The following is a 21,271-nucleotide window of genomic DNA, read 5'->3' on the forward strand; positions in this document are numbered from 1 at the left end:
GTTTTACATGGTTATCCAGTAACAGGTGAGTCAATAGTTAAAATTAAGTTTTACGCGGTTATCCATTACAAAGAAAGGTAATTACGACCAGGTTAGCCAATTGTTGAACGAAGGTTTACATAGCTGTTACGTATTTGAAAAAAGAAGGTTACATATAAGCAGGTTAGTCAAAAAGAAAGACAGATTTCATAAAAGCATTTTATCAATAAATAAAAGTACATTTTGCATGGTTACCGAGTAGCATAAAGAACTTTTCACACAACTAAATTAGTCAATAGGTGAATGTAAGTTTTACGCGGTTATGCATAAGAACGAAAGGTTTCACATAACCAAGTTAGTCACTAGTTAAAAGTAAGTTTTACGCGGTTATCCGTTAGAAAGAAAGGTTTCACATAAACAGGTTAGTCAGTAGTTAAAAGTAGGTTTACATAACTGTTAGTATTTAAAAAACACATGATTTCTCACAATCCGGTTAGGCAATTGTAGAAAATAGGTTTTACATAGTTATCCAGTTGAATTCGGAAGGTTTTTTTAATAATTATCCACCTTAAAATTGAAGGTTACATATAAACAGGTTAAGAAAGAAATCTTCCTAATTTATTAGATGTTATTATAAAGAAATCTTTTCTAGAGTAAAATAAATCGGGTTTTTTGTAGTAGTGAAGAAAGTTTTGTTGCTTAGGACAATCGGTTCTTTCGTCTTTGGGTTCACCTTGATCCTGTAGGACATCATCGTCTTGGCAAGGCAGAATTTCATCTGCTGCAAGGCGAACCTCATCGCTGTAAATTAAATCCAATTTAATTAATATCGTCGACTTTTTAATTGTTTTATTACCTATGCACATCCTTGGCCCTTCGCCGAAAGGGATGAAAGTGCAAGGCTTCTGGAAGACATCGGGTCCGAAACGTTCAGGGTCGAATTTGTCAGGGTCAGGGTAGTACTCAGGGTTGTGATGAATCGATAGGACCGACACAATCAACCTTTCGCCAGGTTTGACGGTAAGACCGTTTGAAAATGCGTACTCCTTCGTACACTTCCTGTAAAGGGCGAGAGTCGGCGGGTACTTCCTCATCGTCTCTTTCAAGCACATGTCCAGGTAGGTCATGTCCTTGACCGAGTCGAAGCTGAGGCTGCCGTGTTCGCGTACTTTCTCGTTTATCTCCTCCCTGGCTCGTTCCTGTATCCCGGGATTTTTGGACAACTCGTAAAAGGCGAGGTCCATGATTGCAGCTGTTGTTTCAAAGCCGGCCGTCAAGAAGACGAAAGACTGAGAGATCACGAGGTCATCTGTCACCTCTAAAAATAAAAAGCTAAAACATTCTGCGGACAAACTGCGAATGTACTATATATTCGATAGATAACCTGGTTGGATAGGTTATAACCTAATTTCCAAGTAAATAACTACATACAACTCATAACCAATAACCACCTACTTGCATAACAAAAACCTACGTAAAACTCCCTCAATAATATAATATGATAACCATATTTTTGAATGCAGCCTCTCTCAATATATAACCAATAAAAACCTACCCTGACAATGAATAACCTGCATAAAACCTCCCTTTATAATTATGTACATATAGAACCAAAAAAACCTACTTTTAAATGAAACGCTTTTAAAAAACTACTTTCAACAAGTAACGAATAAAAACCTACCTTAATAACGAACAACCTTCCACAAACTTTCCCCAATGTATAACCAACTAGAAACCTACTTTGCAAATGAACAACCTACATCTACCTTTATAAACAACGAATAAAACCTTCTTTTTGTATATATTATTTTTGTATAAAACCTCCCTCAATATATTACCAATAAAACTTACTTTAAAAACGAATAACATGCATAAAACCTATGTTATAATTAACCAATAAAAAACCTACTTTTTGAACAAATTATCTGAATCAAGCCACCAATAAAACAAAACTTCGGCAACGAATACCTGTAATAAAGCATTCCACAGAGATTAACCAATAAGAAACCAACAAAAAAGCTATTTTAGAAACAAATAACCTACATAAAACCGCCCTTTATGAATACCGAATAAAAATGTACCTTTTTAAACAAATAACTTATATAAAACCTCCCTCAGTGTATAACAAGTAAACACCTACTTTGGAAAGGAATAACCCACCTAAAACCTGCCTTTATAATTGTATATAACCAATGAAAAAACCTACTTTTTAAACATGTAACCTATATAAAACCTTCCTCAACTTATAAACGATAAAAAATTAATAACTCGAATAAAATTTCACTCAATTCGAACTCGATAAAAATCTACTTAACTAACGCATAACCTGTGTATAACCTCTCTCAATGTTAAACCGACCCAACCAATTTTTATTTTTTACGGAATAACTTTTGATAAAACCTTTCTCTTTTTTTATAGTGAATACCGTATTAATTAGTTTTAGATATTAGAAAATATATATCAGGTGTTACCAAATGAATCTTTTGTGTAATTTTCGTTGATCCTTAAGTATTCATCTCCTGGGTCTTTAGTCGTTATTTCAACGGATCCTTTATCCCTAAGCTGTAGCATGAGGTCGACAAAGTCGTTCCTGGACGTTTTGCTCATCGTCCTGAGTTCAATAGCGTCCTTCACGATGCCAACGAAGTATCGGTACTCGGCTCCGATGTTGTACGACAAGCCGAGCTTTTTAGAAACTTTAGGGAAGTTGGTCGTTATGAAATATTTTAGGATCTGGCTGATGTTAAACCCGACCAGTTTCTTGCCCATTTTTCTGAATTTGGACTCGGGATCGCCCAGGGTGCAAACGTCGAGTCCGAAGGCGAAAGACCCGATCACGTCCATGGCAAAACGTCCCAGGACGTCTTTCAACTCCAAGCATTCCGTTTTCTCTCTGTTTATCGCCTTCATCAAATTATCACCTATGTCCGTCATAAGTCCGTACATGGATTTCAACTTCCCTGTTGTGAATATCGGCGAAAGCTTGTTTCTGTAAGCTCTCCACCTTTACAAAAAACAACATGTGTTTTTCTTTTAAACACAAGCATAAAGAGATTAACTACCTTTTGCCGTTCATGTTGAAAAGGTTAGCATCAAGCGGGTTGGCGGTTTCATCCACGTCAAAACCGTGATCGACGAAATGTTGGAAGTCTTTGATCAAGACTGCCTCGGCCACTTCAGCATCTTTGACGATCAACATCGGTTTGAGGAAGACGTAGAAGCCGATAACCTTCTCCTCCGGGAACATGTCGCCGACCTCTTTCAACCTCTCGCCCTGGGAAGACAGGCGGAGGAAGATCCTCAACATATTTCCTGTAAAAAATCTAAATTAAAGACAGCTAATGATGTATGTCAAGGGTGAACATTGAGCTAACAAACAGCCAACTAACCTCCTTTTAGATAACCTGTGAAAAACCTTCCCCCTACTATAGGTGATCCTGGCAAAAGATCTGATGGTTTGGCTAACTAATAGAAAACCTACTTTTTAGATAGATAACGTGTAAAAAAACCTACCTCTTATTATAGGTTAAGCTGGCTAGAGGTCTGATTTATTAGGTTAACAAACAGAAAACCTCATTTTGAGATAGATAAAAAAAAAACCTACCTCCTATTATAGATTATCCAGGCTAGAGGTCTGACTTTTCAGCTAACCAACAAAAAACCCCCTTTTTTAGATCAATAAAGTCTAAAAACCGACTTCGTTTTACAAGTTACACTGGCTAAAACGTCGGCTATTTTTAGATTACCTAGCAAATAACCTGCCTTTTAAATAGATAACCTTTAGAAACCTAACTCCTCATATAGGGCTTAAAGGTTTGATTTTATAAGTTACCTAATGAATAACCTGCTTTGTAGATAGATAACCTGTAAAAACATTCCTCCTACTAAAGGCTAACCTGGCAACAGGTCTGATCTTTTAGTCTAACATAAGGTTTTTAGATCGATAACATATAAACTTTTCACAACTTAAACTGGCTAATAGGTCTGATGTTTTTACACTACCTCACAAATAACCTGCCTTTTAGATAGAAAACCTTTGAAAACATTCCTCGTCATATAGGGCTTAAGGTTTTGATTTTGTAAGTTACCAAATGAATAACCTGCGTTTTAGATAGATAACCTTTGAAAAATAACTACCTCCTATTATAGGTTTACATGACTGAAAGGGCAGATTTTTTTTAGGTTACCAAATGAATGACCTGTTTTTTAAATAGATAACCTTTGAAAAACCTACTTGTTTTTACAGGTTAAACTGGCTGAAAGGTCTAATGTGTTTTGGCTACTTAATGAATAACCTGCGTTTTTATATAGGTTGACCGGGCAACAAAAGGTCTGATTTTTTAGGCTACCTAATGGATAACCTGCTTTTGAAATAACTAACCTGTAAAAAACCTACCTCTTATTAAAGGTTAAGCTGGAAATGGCCTAATGTTTTTAGACAACATTGAATAATCTATCTTGACGTAGATAACCTAATACAAACTTACCTCTTAAGACCTGGCTAAAATGCATGATTTTTTATCGGTACCTAATGAATAACTTGCCATTTAAATAGATCACCTAGGAGAAACCTACTTTTTATTATAGGTTAACCTTGCAAAAAGACCTATTTTTGGTGGAGTTTAATGAATGATCCGATCCGCCTTTTAGATAGATAACCTATGAAAGAGTTGCGTTTTACATCAAACCAGAATAACCTCCTTTTTAGTTGAAAAACCTATTAACAACCTGCCTGATTCAATTTAATAACGTAAAAACTGATCTTTTCGATAAGATAATAACCGTACGTGAAAAATAAATGAAATACAATCTGAAAAATGTGTTCTAATGACGCATTGAAATTGAAAAAAATAGAAAAAGTGTTGATATTGAAAGACTATTTAAGTATCGAAACGGACGAAGTTATGCTTTACTCGAAATTTTTCCAATGTTTCCTTTCAAAGGGTAACGAAGCCAATTTTTCAATAGGTCCAGAACGAGCGAGAGAAGGTAGATTATAACAGATAATAAAATGAACACACCAAAGATGAGGACGGGTTCTTCGTTCTTCACCCCTCGGTCCTTCCATGTCCTGTAGATCCTCTTGGTCTTGTAGACGGCGTATATTAGCAGGATGGCTGCCACTGCCAGTAGTGTCGCCAGTGCTGGTGACATGACTGGTTTTGACCTTGGTGGGGACAGCGTCCGTCGGAACTAATTAGTCCATTATCTCAATGACGAATGACGTACAGCTCAAGGTTTGGTCGACGGGGGACGAACTTGACCTTAGCAGTCGGCCAATATAACATGATAACGCGCATTGTCAAGTGTGATATAAACATTTCAATTTTTTGGAGATTATAGAAACAGAAATTTAGATAAGAGAAATTGAAACATTTAACGCCCACATTGATTTTCTTGTTTTATTATTATTGGTTCTTTATTACATTCATCAGTTCCTAAATAGTTTATCCCCAACATAAGGGGTGGTTCAAGGGGGAGAGGTTTACACGGTTATCTAATAGAATGAAAAGTTTCAATTAGGTTGGCCAATAGGTAAAAGTAGGTTTTACATGCTTATCCAGTCAAACAGAGAAGGTTACTCCTAACCAGTTTAGGTAAGTAGGATTGCATAGCTGTTCCGTATTAAAAAAAAATAAGAAGGAGGTTTCAAATAAGTTAGTGAATATATAAAAATAGGTTTTTGCATGGTTATCCAGTAAAAAGAAAGGATTCACACAACCAGGTTAACCAATAGTTGAAAACAGGTTTGCACATCTGTTAGGTTAGTCAATAGATAACAGCAAGAAGATTCCATATAATCAGGATAACCGAAATATAAAAGTAGGTTTTTACATGGTTATTCGGTAAAACAAATAAGGTATAACATAACCAAGTTAGGCAATAGTTAGAAGTATATTTTACATGGTTTCCAGTACAACAAAGAAGGTTAATCATAACCAGGTTAGACAGTAGTTGAATGTAGGCTTACACAGCTGTTCGGTTAGTCAATAGATAAAAGTAGGTTTTACAGGGTTTTCAAGTAGAAGGAAAGGTTTCACATAATCAGGATAACAAACATAAAAAGTAGGTTTTACAAGGTTATCTAGTAGAACAGATAGAGGGCTACTCATATAGCCAGGGTAGCCAATAGTTGAAAGTAGGCTTCCATAGATGTTCGGTTAATAAATAGATAAAAGTAGGTTTTACAGGGTTATCAAATAGGCAGAAAGATTCCACATATCAGGATAACCAACATAAAATGTAGGTTTTACATGGTTCTCCAGCGGACAACCAGTACATTTTACGTGGGTACCAACTAGAATTTTTTTTCCACATAACCAGGTTAGCCAAGACGTAAAAGTAAGTTTTATCTACCAGCGTTATCTACCAGAGGAAAATTCACATGATCCCGTTGGTCAATAGTTAAAAGTATTTTTACGTGGTTTTTTACCAAAAAATACAATGTTTCACATATATCGAGTTAGGTAATCGTTAAAAGTAGGTTTTTACATGGTCATCCGGTAAACAAATAAGTTATAACATAACCAGGTTAGTCAATAGTTAAAAATAGGTTTTCATTGATTCCAGTAGAAGAGAGAGGTTTTACAGAGTTATCAAGTAGGAAGATCGATGAGAGGAGAAAAAGCTCGCGAAAACAGAGCGAGGTTATTCGGCCGTTGCAGCTTAAACAGATAACCTGCAAAACCTACACAAAAACCACCTATATTTTGTACAGTTAGGTAACCTGAAAAACCTACTTCTTTACAGTTGGGCAACCTGAAAAACATTTGGTTAGATATATAACCTTTGCAGAATCTCCTTCCATTTTATTACCGTACCTTTTCCTAACCGGTTTATAACCTATGGCCCAGCGAGTCATATTCTAGATCTGTTTTGTCAGGAATTGGGTGAACACAAGCCATACTGGAATGATTTTTATTGGGACAAAAAAATTTATTGATTTATTTAAACTTTCTTTAAATTGAAATATATCGGGTATTTCGGTATCGAAAGAAGAGTTTTCGATTTGAATTGAATCGGTTCAACCGTTTTGATATTCACATCTAGCTCATAGTTCATGAGCACTTTGACGAGGGCGTATTTCACCTGAAGAACGGCGAACCTCATGGCTGTAAAATATAATTTTATTTTAATATTATTATTTTTTAAAAGTTTCGTCGGACTAACTGACCTATGCACATCCTCGGTCCTACGCCGAAAGGCATGAAAGTGCACGGGCCGTGGTCAACATCGGGGGCGAACCTCTCCGGATCGAATTTCAACGGCTCCGGGTAGAGTTTCGGGTCCCTGTGGATCGCGAAGATCGGTACGATGACCCCTTCGCCTTTTCGAACCGTGTATCCGTTCGGGAACGTGAAGTCCTTCGTGCAAGTCCTGAATACACCCGGGCCTGGAGGATAAACCCTCATGGACTCTGGTGGGGAAGACAGAAAAATATAGTCTCTTTGTATGTTTATATGTCTATTACTACCTTTTAGACACATGTCAAGGTAGACCATGTCCTTCAAAGCGTCGAAGTTAATCTTTTTGTGCTTCTCTACAGCGGCTCTTATCTCTCGTCTGGCTTTATCCTGGATTTCCTTGTTCTTAGCAAGCAGGTAGGAGGCGAAGGTGAGACGGGTCGCGATCCCATCGATACCGGCGACAAGGAAAACAAACGCCTGGCCGTACAGCAATTCATCGGTAATTTCTGAAAAAATACACACAAAAAAAACATTCGGCAGGTGGATAACCTATAAATAACATAATTCGTTATAACTGGATAACCTGGCAAAACCTACTCCTGTATAATTGGATATCCTGAAAAAACCCTTCTTTGGTACAGTTGAATAACATGCAAAAACCTCTACTTCTGGGTAGTTAAATAACGTGATTTCTATACAGTTGACCATAGTGGTAAACCATATGTAAAAAGTAGGTTTTGTCAGGTTATCCAACTATACAGAAGTTTTTCGTCGGTTATTTGACTTTTCAGAAAGAGTTTATCAATCTGTGAAGAAGGACATATCAGCAGGTTATCAGAAACAGGCATCGTTTGCAGGTTGTCTAACTGTAGAGGAATAGATTTTACAGACAATCGCAAAAAAAGCAGGTTTGCAGGTTATCCAACTGTATAAAAGTAGGTTTTTTGCAGGTTATCAACATATAATAAAGACTTTTCGCAGGTTATCCAACCGTACAAGAGTAGGTTTCTAAAACGCTACCTGTCTAACCAAAAAGTAGGTTTCTTACTGGTTATCCAATTGTAAGTAAGTAGGTTTTTTGCAAGTAACAATGTATACCTCATCTAACAGCAAAAACCTACTTTTGTACAGTTGGATAACCTGCAAATACATCCTTCTTTACTGATAATATTACAGATGCAATAAAATCTACCTTTGGTTGTTTGAATAACCACCAAAAAACCTACTTCTATATAGTTAGGAAAACTGCAAAACCGCCTACTTCTATGTAGTTAAATAAACTAATTTCTGTACAGTTGGACAATCTGCTAAAACCTACTTTATAAATTGGATAACCAGCAAGAAACGTAATTTTACTTCTCAGATGACCTGAAAAACCTACTTTTGCACAGTTGCTTAACCGGCAAAACCTACAAAAAAATAGTATTAGATAACCTGAAAAAACCTGCTTTTTCACAATTAGGAACCCTAAAAAACTTACTTTTGGTTATATACATAACCTTGCAATTATCTACTTTTGTACAGTTGGATAACCTGCGACATCCTCCATAACATATTGATAACCTGCAAAAACTTGCCTTATTATAGTTGGATAACCTGCAAGAAACCTACATTGGTTAAATAGATAACCTTCAAAAATCTACTTTTGTACTGTTATCTAACCTGAGGAACCTTCAAAAAATCTACTTTTTGTAGAGCTAGAAAACATGAAAAAACTGTTTTTTTTTTTTTTCAATTAAATAACCTACAAAACCTGCTTCTTTCAATGGATAACCCGTAAAAAATCCTTCTTTACTTATTGATAACCTGCAAAAACTTACTACTTTATAATTGAACAACCAGCATGCAACCTAATTTTGGTTAAATAGAAAACCTACTGTAAAAACCTACTTTTGTACAGTTAGATAACCTAAAAAGCACTTCTTTAAAATTGATAGATAGATAACCTGAAGAAAGTTGGATAAACAATCTATTTGATAATATTATTCAACCGCCATTTCTGAAAAACATCGTCCACTTTACGGACCTATCTTTTCTTTTTGGTTTTCTTCAATCATAAGGTAGTCGTCGTTGGGATCTCTAGTCTGTACTTCGAGGTAGCCTTTCCGTTTTAGTTGGAGCATCAGGTCGACAAAATCGTCCCTCTTGACATTGCTCGCCACCCGTTCATCAACCGTCTTCTTGATGATGTCTACAAAGAACCTCTGAACGTCTGCCGGTATGAAGCTGCCGACGTACCTGCTCACTCTGGGGAAGAAAAGGTTCACCATGAACTTCAGATACTGGATCGGTCCCAGGTTGATGATTTTCTTCGATTCCTCTCTGAACCGGCAATCGGGGTTGGTGAGGCTGCCAGGGTCGACCCCGAGGCCGTAAAGTCCGACCGTATCGTTGGCGAAACGTCCCGACACCTCGTTGAGATCCACGGCACGACCTCCGCAGGCATCCAGGGCGTCGACCAGCTTTCCCCCGACATCCGTCATCCTCTCGAACATGTTCTTGAGTCGACCGGTCGTGAAAACGGGAGACAGCTTGTTCCTGACGGCCCTCCACTTCTTCCCTGTCATGTTGAACAGGTTGATGCTGAGTGGGTCGAGGCTGTCCTCCAACTCAAAACCACGGTCCGCGAAGCTGGAGAAGTCCTTGACAAGGACCATCTCAGCCCAAGTGGGCTCCTTCACCATGAGGCAGGGCGAGAGAAAATTGACGAATCCGACCACCGGGGAGTCTGGAAAGGCCTCGAATGCCCTCTGGCACAGGTCGGCCTGGGAACACCGGCCCAGGAGGATGTCTAGGCAGTGGCCGAAGAAAAGGTGGGCCTTCAGCTGTGGGACCGACCGCTCCGTGAAGAAAGAATTGGCCCGCCTCGACACACGGATCAAATAGAGAAAAGCGAAGGCGAAAATCGCCAACAGGGCCGTCAAAACTGGCGACATCTTCAGCAATCTCGATCTGCTCGCTACTAAACGACGATCCGCCGACTGGTCTTAATCGCCCCCTCCATCCGTAATTGCCATCGTCCTTCATCGACAACAACGCAATTATTGAGATAATTCGAGTACCTCCCATTTGTTTTTTCACCTCTCGCAAGAGTAGACAAATATAACTCTCAGACCGGATCTTGCCGGTTACAATTTCAACCCGGTTGATATCCGATAATGAATAATTTTTACTTAAGATGGTATCGTATAGAGTTACAATCGATGAAAATTTGCTTAAATGCCCTTTCGAGTTCTGAAAAGGTTTTATTGCATGTTTTAATGCATATCGGAATGTTAATCATAGTGCAAACCCTCTCGACCCAGGGCAACAACAGTGATGAGGCCGAGTGGGGATTCGGAATGAATTTGGCCTCGCCTCAGGGTCCGTCTTTTCATTCGTTCACTGTCATGTCACCGGTGCTTGTTTCCCTCCTGGCCGTGGTGGCGTCCCTTCTCGCCTATGCCGTCTACAGAACTAAGAAGATCTACAGGACATGGAAGGATCGAGGGGTGAAACACGAGGAACCGGTGACGGTCCTTGGTGAGATCACAGATAACATGGTTTTCACCTTTCGTGCTATGGCGACACATGAAGTGACATTTTGGCCGCCCATTTGGTGAACTTACAACTATCCCACTTCCGTACCAATTATGCCCCTATTCTCATTAAAAAAGGGCACCCAGGAAAAAAACTACCAAAAACCAAGTTTAAAAGATCCATTCTGATTGTATTTAATGTTTGCCATATTAATGTTTAATGTTTTTATACAAATCGATTGATTTTATAACTTATTTTAAATTTTTGTTTTTTAAACCAATTAGTTGGTTGCATTGCAACTATTAGATTTTCATAAAAACTATTTGGACTAATGTTATTCTAACAAAAGTAGATTATTTATTGGTTAACATTGGGGGTTTTAGGTTATATTTCACTTATCCATTGACAAAAATTAGGAAAATCTAGCTATCAGCCTTATATTGTTTATACGTATTTTTAGCGAAAGGTTTTTTTGTGCTAATCGAAGAAATGTATGTGTTGTCCACTGGGAGATGAAGGTTATGTTATGGTAACGTAGCGGAAGTAGTTTGTTGTTATCTTAATTCTTAAGCGAAAAAAAATTAAAATTTACAATTTAATAGTTCGAAATAAAATAAAGTTTAAATTTATAATTTTCAAAGTAAAGAGTGGGTGACATGGTTAAACGAGATGAATTAATTGAAACATGAGGTTATTATAGTAAAAGTAGGATATTTACTGTCGTTCAATTGAAAATAAAAGGTTATGTTATGGTTGCATAGCACAAGTAGTTTGCTGTTCTCTCTAGTGGTAGGTTATCTGATCAAAGAAAGTAGGTTATGTATGGGTTATCCGGCTATAATGTAGTATTCTATATACTCTGTATGGTGGGTTACTTATTGGTTATCTGTAGTGAGCAGAAGTAGGTTATGGAGTGATTATGCAGTGTCAAACAACAGTAAAGGCTAGATTATTGGCGTTGCGCACTTTTTTAGAAAAAGTAAGTTGTTAAAGTGGTTATTAGACAAACAGCAGAGATCGATTATTAATCGGGTATCTCAAAAAAATTCCTACGGTAAACTACAAAGAATAGGTTGCTAGTATAAGCAAGAATTAGTGGAAAAATATGATTATTCTAGGAAAAGTCAGACATACACTAGGAGGGAGGTAGGTTGTGTTATGCTTATTATATTGATTACAAGGTTAATCATTAAGAAAAAGTAGATTACGTATATATGAGTAGAGGGAAATTGGACGAGCTGGGACACTTTTTTGTTTAACTTAACCATCCCTAACCATCCATAACCACCCCACCACCCACTTTCGCAGGGTCCCTTGCACTGTTACAATTTACAAGGCTTTCTTTTATTTTTAAAACACGTAGACAATAATTTAAATAAACGAAACATTGTCTTTCTTCCCATTCAGCCCGAGGTAGACCAAGGAAATTATTTCATCGCCCTGGTTGAAAGCCTCGATGTCTTTTGTCTTTTTTTCAACTGTTTCAATATCACCAGCCTTTGATATTCGTTTAGATAGACGTAGGGAATTTACCTTTAGGAAAGTATATTTAAAACAAGGAACATTTTCCTTCAATGCGTTGACTATAGGTTTATACTTTTGTTTGAAATACTCGTCCATCTCTTCTCTGCTTCTCTTCAACAAATTGCATTTTTGTCTAATTGCTTTTCTCGTTTCAATAATCTCTCGATTGAGCTCTTCAAAAGATGTTGACGACTCCGTGTCTGGACGCTGACTGAGCTCAAATGGAACGTTCATGGTATTATAATGGTGTCGAATCCTCTTCTATACCTTCCATTTTCGATTTCTTTGTCTTTGTCGATCACGATGAAGAAACTTGTCGTCTTTCCAGCAACACGTGCATATCTTCTTGAAAGTCTTCAAATCCATATCCGAGTTGACATGATCGTCGTAGACCCACCCGCCTCAAATTCAGCTCGTCTGGTCGGAAAAGAATGAGGAGATTGGCATTTTCTCTGACTAGATGTTTGGGAATTCTTGTATAACTCTGGCTCAGATAGAAAATGTCGACGCCGTTATGACGCCCCATACAAAAGTACGCTCGCACATTGTCCTGTTTGTCACAGGCAATGTCATCGAAAATGAAAATTGAATCGGGTCGAGAGTCTTTGGGCGGCGGGACGTTTGCGTTGTCGTCAAATTGGAAAACGTAATATCCTCGATGGGTTCCAATACTTGAGCCAATTTTCTATACTTTGGTTGGTGCAACGATTTACAAATAAATAGATATTCAAGAATCTCAAACCTTTGGGATCATAGATCAAACTCAACATAAGATTAGTTTTTCTGCAACTGGATGGTCCGCATATTAGACATCTGATGGAGTCGGGCAATAGTGGACCGTGTCTCGATGCTTTCATCGGAGGATAGCCGTGATCGTCGAGATTTCTAATTCGCAGTGTCGTGTTGCTTCATGGTGGATACTACTCACTACTGACCAATCAGCACACGTTTCCCTTATATACTTGTAAAATTGTTCATGTTTTTCCACGCCATTTAATCACAATGTTAAGACAAATTCGGCGGTACTATGAACTGGGGAGAAAACTGACTATCTCTCTCTCTCTTTCTTAAATTCTATTGAATTTAATTGTAATGTGTTAATTTAAGTATCGTATAATTTTCCAAAGGATGGTAAAAACAATTGCCACTGACGGAGGCGACATGATTGCCAAGGCAACGCCTTCTCTCATTTTTACTTCATTTTTACCTATTTACATATGTACATATTTACATTTTTACAACTTAAATAAATATATACATAAATAAATAAAAACTACAGTAGTGTCAGTATTGCGTACTTCCTTTTTACCTATTTACATATGTACATATTTACATTTTTACAACTTAAATAAATATATACATAAATAAATAAAAACTATGTACAGTAGTGTCAGTACTGCAAGAGAGTTTTTATAGGGGAGAGCAAACATGTCATCCTCTCCCGTCTCGTATCAATCCGAAAACGTACACGTCCGATATGGAATAATGACCATGGGCTAAGGTACGAATCCCGTCGATTTGATGACGTTTATCGTCGTGAGGCGAAAGGGATGTTTTGGTCTGTTCAACGGAAAAGAGTTTGTGACGTTCGAGATGATCGACCGAAACGTGGTCTTAAATTTTTCATCGTGCAGAGCAGAAAGATAGTCTTCGAAGGAGAGCTTTATTTCGACGGCTATCTTTTTGATTCCTTTCGCCTTTTTCGCATCGCGTCCCAAGCGAGTCCGGGTGCCGTATAATACCAGGCCGGGTCCAGTGCGTAAGCTCCAATTCAGACGTCTTTGAAAATTTCAGAGAAGCATGGCCGCAACAACTCAACCGACTTATGGCTAAACTGACTTTTAAGGACAGAACGATATACACCGAATCGTTAGTTGCAGTACATCTGGACTTTTCTTCGTCGAGGATTCGTAACGCGTACATCTTTGCTCGAAGTTCGGCAAATTCGGAGACGGGCACTCCGTTGGCTTCGTCTTTAAATTTCCCCAACACCTTTTTGTTGTCAGTCCTGTGGGCGGGGTGGTCAGTAGGGTAGTCGGAAGGTCGAGTTCGTCCATAAAGTTAGTAATGTCGGAGTAAAAGTCGTCAGTCTTAATATAATAAAGTAAACTGTACGTGTCGGTGTACATGAGACTTAGTCTGTCGGGTCCGTAGAACGGTAACACCGAACCGTAGTGAAATTCATACATCCGGACTTTCGAGAGATCCAAGATGGCCATTCCTACGTAAATAGGTTTGTTCATCTGGATCTGTTCAAAGTCCAGATGTACTGCAACTAACGATTCGGTGTATATCGTTCTGTCCTTAAAAGTCGGTTTAGCTATAAGTCGGTTGAGTTGTTGCGGCCATGCTTCTCTGAAATTTTCAAAGACGTCTGAATTGGAGCTTACGCACTGGACCCGGCCTGGTATTATACGGCACCCGGACTCGCTTGGGACGCGATGCGAAAAAGGCGAAAGGAATCAAAAAGATAGCCGTCGAAATAAAGCTCTCCTTCGAAGACTATCTTTCTGCTCTGCACGATGAAAAATTTAAGACCACGTTTCGGTCGATCATCTCGAACGTCACAAACTCTTTTCCGTTGAACAGACCAAAACATCCCTTTCGCCTCACGACGATAAACGTCATCAAATCGACGGGATTCGTACCTTAGCCCATGGTCATTATTCCATATCGGACGTGTACGTTTTCGGATTGATACGAGACGGGAGAGGATGACATGTTTGCTCTCCCCTATAAAAACTCTCTTGCAGTACTGACACTACTGTACATAGTTTTTATTTATTTATGTATATATTTATTTAAGTTGTAAAAATGTAAATATGTACATATGTAAATAGGTAAAAAGGAAGTACGCAATACTGACACTACTGTAGTTTTTATTTATTTATGTATATATTTATTTAAGTTGTAAAAATGTAAATATGTACATATGTAAATAGGTAAAAATGAAGTAAAAATGAGAGAAGGCGTTGCCTTGGCAATCATGTCGCCTCCGTCAGTGGCAATTGTTTTTACCATCCTTTGGAAAATTATACGATACTTAAATTAACACATTACAATTAAATTCAATAGAATTTAAGAAAGAGAGAGAGAGATAGTCAGTTTTCTCCCCAGTTCATAGTACCGCCGAATTTGTCTTAACATTGTGATTAAATGGCGTGGAAAAACATGAACAATTTTACAAGTATATAAGGGAAACGTGTGCTGATTGGTCAGTAGTGAGTAGTATCCACCATGAAGCAACACGACACTGCGAATTAGAAATCTCGACGATCACGGCTATCCTCCGATGAAAGCATCGAGACACGGTCCACTATTGCCCGACTCCATCAGATGTCTAATATGCGGACCATCCAGTTGCAGAAAAACTAATCTTATGTTGAGTTTGATCTATGATCCCATAGGTTTGAGATTCTTGAATATCTATTTATTTGTAAATCGTTGCACCAACCAAAGTATAGAAAATTGGCTCAAGTATTGGAACCCATCGAGGATATTACGTTTTCCAATTTGACGACAACGCAAACGTCCCGCCGCCCAAAGACTCTCGACCCGATTCAATTTTCATTTTCGATGACATTGCCTGTGACAAACAGTACAATGTGCGAGCGTACTTTTGTATGGGACGGCATAACGGCGTCGACATTTTCTATCTGAGCCAGAGTTATACAAGAATTCCCAAACATCTAGTCAGAGAAAATGCCAATCTCCTCATTCTTTTCCGACCAGACGAGCTGAATTTGAGGCGGGGGGGTCTACGACGATCATGTCAACTCGGATATGGATTTGAAGACTTTCAAGAAGATATGCACGTGTTGCTGGAAAGACGACAAGTTTCTTCATCGTGATCGACAAAGACAAAGAAATCGAAAATGGAAGGTATAGAAGAGGATTCGACACCATTATAATACCATGAACGTTCCATTTGAGCTCAGTCAGCGTCCAGACACGGAGTCGTCAACATCTTTTGAAGAGCTCAATCGAGAGATTATTGAAACGAGAAAAGCAATTAGACAAAAATGCAATTTGTTGAAGAGAAGCAGAGAAGAGATGGACGAGTATTTCAAACAAAAGTATAAACCTATAGTCAACGCATTGAAGGAAAATGTTCCTTGTTTTAAATATACTTTCCTAAAGGTAAATTCCCTACGTCTATCTAAACGAATATCAAAGGCTGGTGATATTGAAACAGTTGAAAAAAAGACAAAAGACATCGAGGCTTTCAACCAGGGCGATGAAATAATTTCCTTGGTCTACCTCGGGCTGAATGGGAAGAAAGACAATGTTTCGTTTATTTAAATTATTGTCTACGTGTTTTAAAAATAAAAGAAAGCCTTGTAAATTGTAACAGTGCAAGGGACCCTGCGAAAGTGGGTGGTGGGGTGGTTATGGATGGTTAGGGATGGTTAAGTTAAACAAAAAAGTGTCCCAGCTCGTCCAATTTCCCTCTACTCATATATACGTAATCTACTTTTTCTTAATGATTAACCTTGTAATCAATATAATAAGCATAACACAACCTACCTCCCTCCTAGTGTATGTCTGACTTTTCCTAGAAAGTCCTCCTCTACAAAGGAGCGTGACGTCTACCTTGAGGTAGAGTTCGGTGTACTCGGCCAGGGTTTCGATATTGAACGCGTCCCATACCGCTTGGGCGTGCTGGTAGTCTTCGTTCTTGATGGGCTTTTCGTTCAATTCGCTATAGAAAGCCTCCTTCGGGGGCAGAACCGTCTCCCGAAGTCTCTCGAACGAATCTATGTAATCGTAGGGGTACACTCCTTTTCTAACGACAAGATCAAAATGATCGGGAAGAATTTACCGTCTCTTTAAAATGGGATCGGGACAAATTCTTGTACAATTTATCCAGACTGGAAGCCAGGAAACGGAAAGAGTCTACAAATCTCACGGATAAGGCGCCCAGTTGCATACCGAAGGAGATGTATTTCTCCTCAGAATTGGGGATGACTTGAATGCGAAGTCGTTTCTTTTCTTCGTCGTTCAAGTCACGCCCCAACTCTCGGACAATGAAATGGGCGTCGTAACCGCTGAGATTGTGGAATAGAACGGGTAGGAAACGAGGGGTGCGATAAAGCAAATTGCATTTGAAATGTGCTGGACCACGATACAAGCCCGTGTTGTGATTTCTATTGCCGGCGGTGAAGGGTAGAGAGCAGAGATTGAATGGTTGAAAAGAAGTGACGTGCAAGATCGTCGGGAAGTCGCCGGCGTCTGTTTACATATTAAGGATTAACGAGAGGCGATGACAAGTAGGTATGATTGTTTACATTGTAATTAGAGAATTGAGACCGACTCGCATAAGCGTGTGATGGTTAAGTAGGGGTGGGGGTGAGGGGCGTGACCAAAAAGGGGTGAGGAAGGGGTGGGGAGTAAAAGGCGGGGCCTAAGTGTGGTGGGGTTTGACGATCTCTGATTGGTCTAAAAAAGTAGTGTGTCGGATCTCGCCGAGTAAACACGTTTAATTGTAGCTCTGTGTTAGATCGGAATTTTAAGTGGGTTGAAGTGGCCTGTTTCGCCTGTGAGCGGGTGGAAACTGTTCGGCTTTCAACAAGCTTCAAGATTCTGTACTGTACTACAAGAAAATTTCAGGTAGGACGTTACTATATTCGTATTTGTATCTGAATTTTTCGTATTTTATTTCGGTTTGTTTTTAACTACAAAAGCGCCTAGCAATGGAGTGGAGAGGGAATATTTCCCACCTGATTCTCTTTTTCCTTTCGATTAATTCCCTCCCAGCTGGTCGATTGAAATTCCCGTGCAGGCGAAAGCAGCGTGTGCCGCTTGGGAACTCGCCAACGGTTACCAGCCATGCATACCGGTCCAGTCGAAAGAAGAAGCTGCTTTATGGGTAACGAACGAATGGCAAAGACGATGGGAAACGTCAACGAAAGGAAGACACACATACGGGCTACTTAGCAGTGTGGAGAGTCGCATGTGCATGACCCACCTTAAGACGGACCATTACATGTCCCAGCTGTTGACTGGGCACGGAGACTTCTCGGCCAAACTGCACAGTTTTGGGCTAATAGATAGTCCATTGTGCGAGTGCGGCATGCCGGAGACGGTCGAACATCTGGTCATATAGTGTGAAATGTACACGGTCCCACGGATGAGGTGGATCTATGAAATCAATGTTGAATATGCTACCATGAACACCGTGCGCCGTGTAATATCAAACCCAGCAGGTTACAAGGCAATAGAAAAATTCTGGAAAGCCATCATGAGGCAAAAAGGATGGCCAGCCTAAATTTAAATCGGATCCCCTTATTTTTTCAAAAACTGAGATAGAATCGACAATTATTATGCCAAACAACAACAAGGCCTATTCCTCCTCCTCCTGATATCCCGGGCGAGCCGCCTCCGCGAGGCCCATCCTGGATGCAAACCAAGAGCTCGCCAGGAGTGAGATGCGACCGTCATTCATACACGCAAATAAAAAGCTTCCGTCAAAAATAAAAAAGCAGAGAACATATAAAAATCAGCCACCAAACTGTAAAGAGCCGAATACGGCTTAGGTGCAGTAAATGAAAGGCCAAGACGGATTGGTCTAAAAAGGTGGCAGATCTCGTTGAGTAAACACGTTGAATTGTCGCTCTGCATTCGACTTGATTTTCGAGTGGGTTGGAAACCGAATTGCAGCTCGCGAGTTGGTGAGAATTGTTCTTCGAACTTTACTCTTCAAGATATTGTAGTGAGTGCCAAGATAATTCCAGGTAGAAACTCGTTATATTTGTATTTTGTATCTAATTTTGAGTATTTTATTTTCCTTTGTTTGTAAAGAAGCCTCCTAGCAACGGAGTAAAGAGGGAATTTTTCCCTCCATTTTCCCTTTTCCCTCATCGTTTTTCCCTCCCAGCTGATAGTTTATAGACCTCGTACACTGTGGGAAATTTTCCCTTTTTCCCTTTTCCCTCCTCTACCAGCTGCTAATGAATAATTGTTTTAATAATGCAATAATACACAACTTCTAAGCTACTAAAAATAAATCGAATAATTATGGCCCCTCCTGATAAAACTCGTCCACCTTGGAATGGTGGAACCACAAACCAAAATTCAGAATAACAATCAGATAAAAAGGAAAAAACCGAACTAAACCATGTAAATACCATGGACCCCCAACCGATAGAATCTAATCATGCAATGGCTAATTTTATAAGAGGACAAATTGCACAGTACACGATTGAGCCAGCTAACAAATGCCCTAAACCGGCAGCGTCATAAATAATCGATCTCACCGATAAATTAATCGGCATCCTTCACCAACTAGCTCTAGAAAACACATTTCTGAAAGGAAAATTGGAAACCAGCAAAATTGAGACAAACAGTATGGTGGACGAGCTCACTAAAGCATTAACCCCAGCCATCAAAAACATAACAGGAAATATTGAACAGATACGCCCAACAATGAAGCAAAACTTCAACCTCCCAGCCGCCTCCTCCCCGTTAACAGCAAACAACAAAGATACACAACTGGCATCCTCAAGAGACGATCCAAATAAAGGAACAGCTGTTTCAGAATCACGCCAAAATCAAAAAACAAATAAGAGGAATGACACAACAGGCCACGTAGAGGAAACCTCGAGCCTACCTGAGACCAATGACCAGTGGCTAAAAGGAATTTGAAGAAAAAAGAACACCCCAAACCTGCTGTAAAGAGCAAGCCTGCCCAAGATAGAGCCTCCCTATTGAAAAAGGCGAAAGAAGCGGCTAAGAATCACACTAAAATAGTCTTCATCGACCCGCGCGAAAAAACCGACTCCCAGGAGGTCCTTAAAAAAGTAAAAGAAATCATCAATCCCAGGGTGACGCGCATCCTCATTGATGATATAAGAATAACGGCGAAAGGCGGCGTAGCAGTCAAAGTGGAAGCCCCTGGTGACAGGCAAGCCGTTCGAAGCCGAAGCCGTTCGACCAAGCCGGCCTCAATGTTCGGACGGCGGGCAAGCGAAACCCGAGAGTATTGATTCTGAGAGTACCCAAGGAGATCCACTAGGACTTTCACTTTACTTGTCCCGCTTCTAGGCCCTTTAAGAGCTTTGCAGGTGACATTTTCCTCTGCCTAGTGGTCGTGGCGTTTTGTACTCGCTTCGGCGGTACATATACTAAAATTGGAACGATACAGAGAAGATTAGCATGGCCCCTGCGCAAGGATGACACGCAAAATCGTGAAGCGTTTTAGTTGGCATCGAGCTTTCATCGGGTGCAGACGTGTCCACAAGTGATCCGTGAACGTCATTTTGTTCGAGCGGTTGCAGAAAGAAATTTTGCCAGCGAATGAATTCGTAAGATTCGTCTCGTCACCAGCTTTCCAACGAGGTATCGTATGTGAAAATTGGTTAAGGTAAGCGAAAGTTATTGCTTATTAATAATACGCGTAATTCAGCACGTGGTTGACGCCTTCGGGCTAGCCAACCTCAGAGGCCTAAATTTCCCTCGGCGAAGTTAAGGCATCATTCTTCTTCTACTGGCATCTTTTAACCCTTCATTCTTCATTACTACTGTTGTTATATCCTTGTATGTGTCATCTAAATATTCTTTACTCTTCACTTAGCATTTCTGACATCTCTTGTCATTCTCCCCTTCACCGCTCACTCCTTATCTTCACACATTCCTCAGCCTTCTGATTCCTACCGTACGTGGCATCCTATGACTTACTCATCTTCCTGACATCTTTTGTCATCCTACCCTTCCCCGCTCTCTCCTTTTTTCACTTATTGTTCACCTTACCTTTTCTGTCATCCTATTGAATTCTTCACCCTCGTATGTACTCGTAACAACACGAACAGCTGTTATCCCTTTCTGGCATCTTTCTCCTATATACTATGACATCCTTCCTTCTCCCTTTAAATTATCCTCTTCAATTTATTAGTGAATAAATTTCAATTTTAATTTCATCTTCTACTGAGATTCATAATGACGAAGAATACACCCGAGTTGCCCTCTGATGTCCTGGACTCTACTGAGCGACATGTGTATGCTGATGCAGTGGCGGAGGCTGGCCAAATCAGAGCAAAAATAGCGCTCTATGTGGTGGAGCCCGC

The 21,271-nt window shown here is 39.5% G+C and overlaps 1 protein-coding gene and 1 non-coding gene across 2 annotated transcripts; one reads left to right on the forward strand and one right to left on the reverse strand.

The window, feature by feature from the left end:
- Window positions 1-184: 184 nt before the first annotated feature.
- On the reverse strand, window positions 185-10,165 carry LOC106667290. The gene is made up of 9 exons (XM_014395148.2): window positions 9,193-10,165; window positions 7,454-7,672; window positions 7,154-7,396; window positions 6,934-7,091; window positions 5,001-5,172; window positions 3,042-3,291; window positions 2,451-2,983; window positions 836-1,297; window positions 185-780 (listed from the first exon to the last, which is right to left on the reverse strand). Exons 1-9 carry the CDS (start codon window positions 10,100-10,102, stop codon window positions 611-613), a joined length of 3,117 nt encoding a protein of 1,038 aa, XP_014250634.2. The 5' UTR covers window positions 10,103-10,165; the 3' UTR covers window positions 185-610.
- Window positions 10,166-20,308: 10,143 nt separating this feature from the next.
- Window positions 20,309-20,415, forward strand: LOC112126297. Its single transcript, XR_002909883.1, has one exon. It is a non-coding gene; the product is annotated as a U6 spliceosomal RNA (small nuclear RNA).
- Window positions 20,416-21,271: the final 856 nt, after the last annotated feature.

This window comes from Cimex lectularius, unplaced genomic scaffold (genome assembly GCF_000648675.2).
Source record: "Cimex lectularius strain Harlan isolate CLEC.00 unplaced genomic scaffold, Clec_2.1 scaffold10, whole genome shotgun sequence".
Lineage (NCBI taxonomy): Eukaryota > Metazoa > Arthropoda > Insecta > Hemiptera > Cimicidae > Cimex > Cimex lectularius.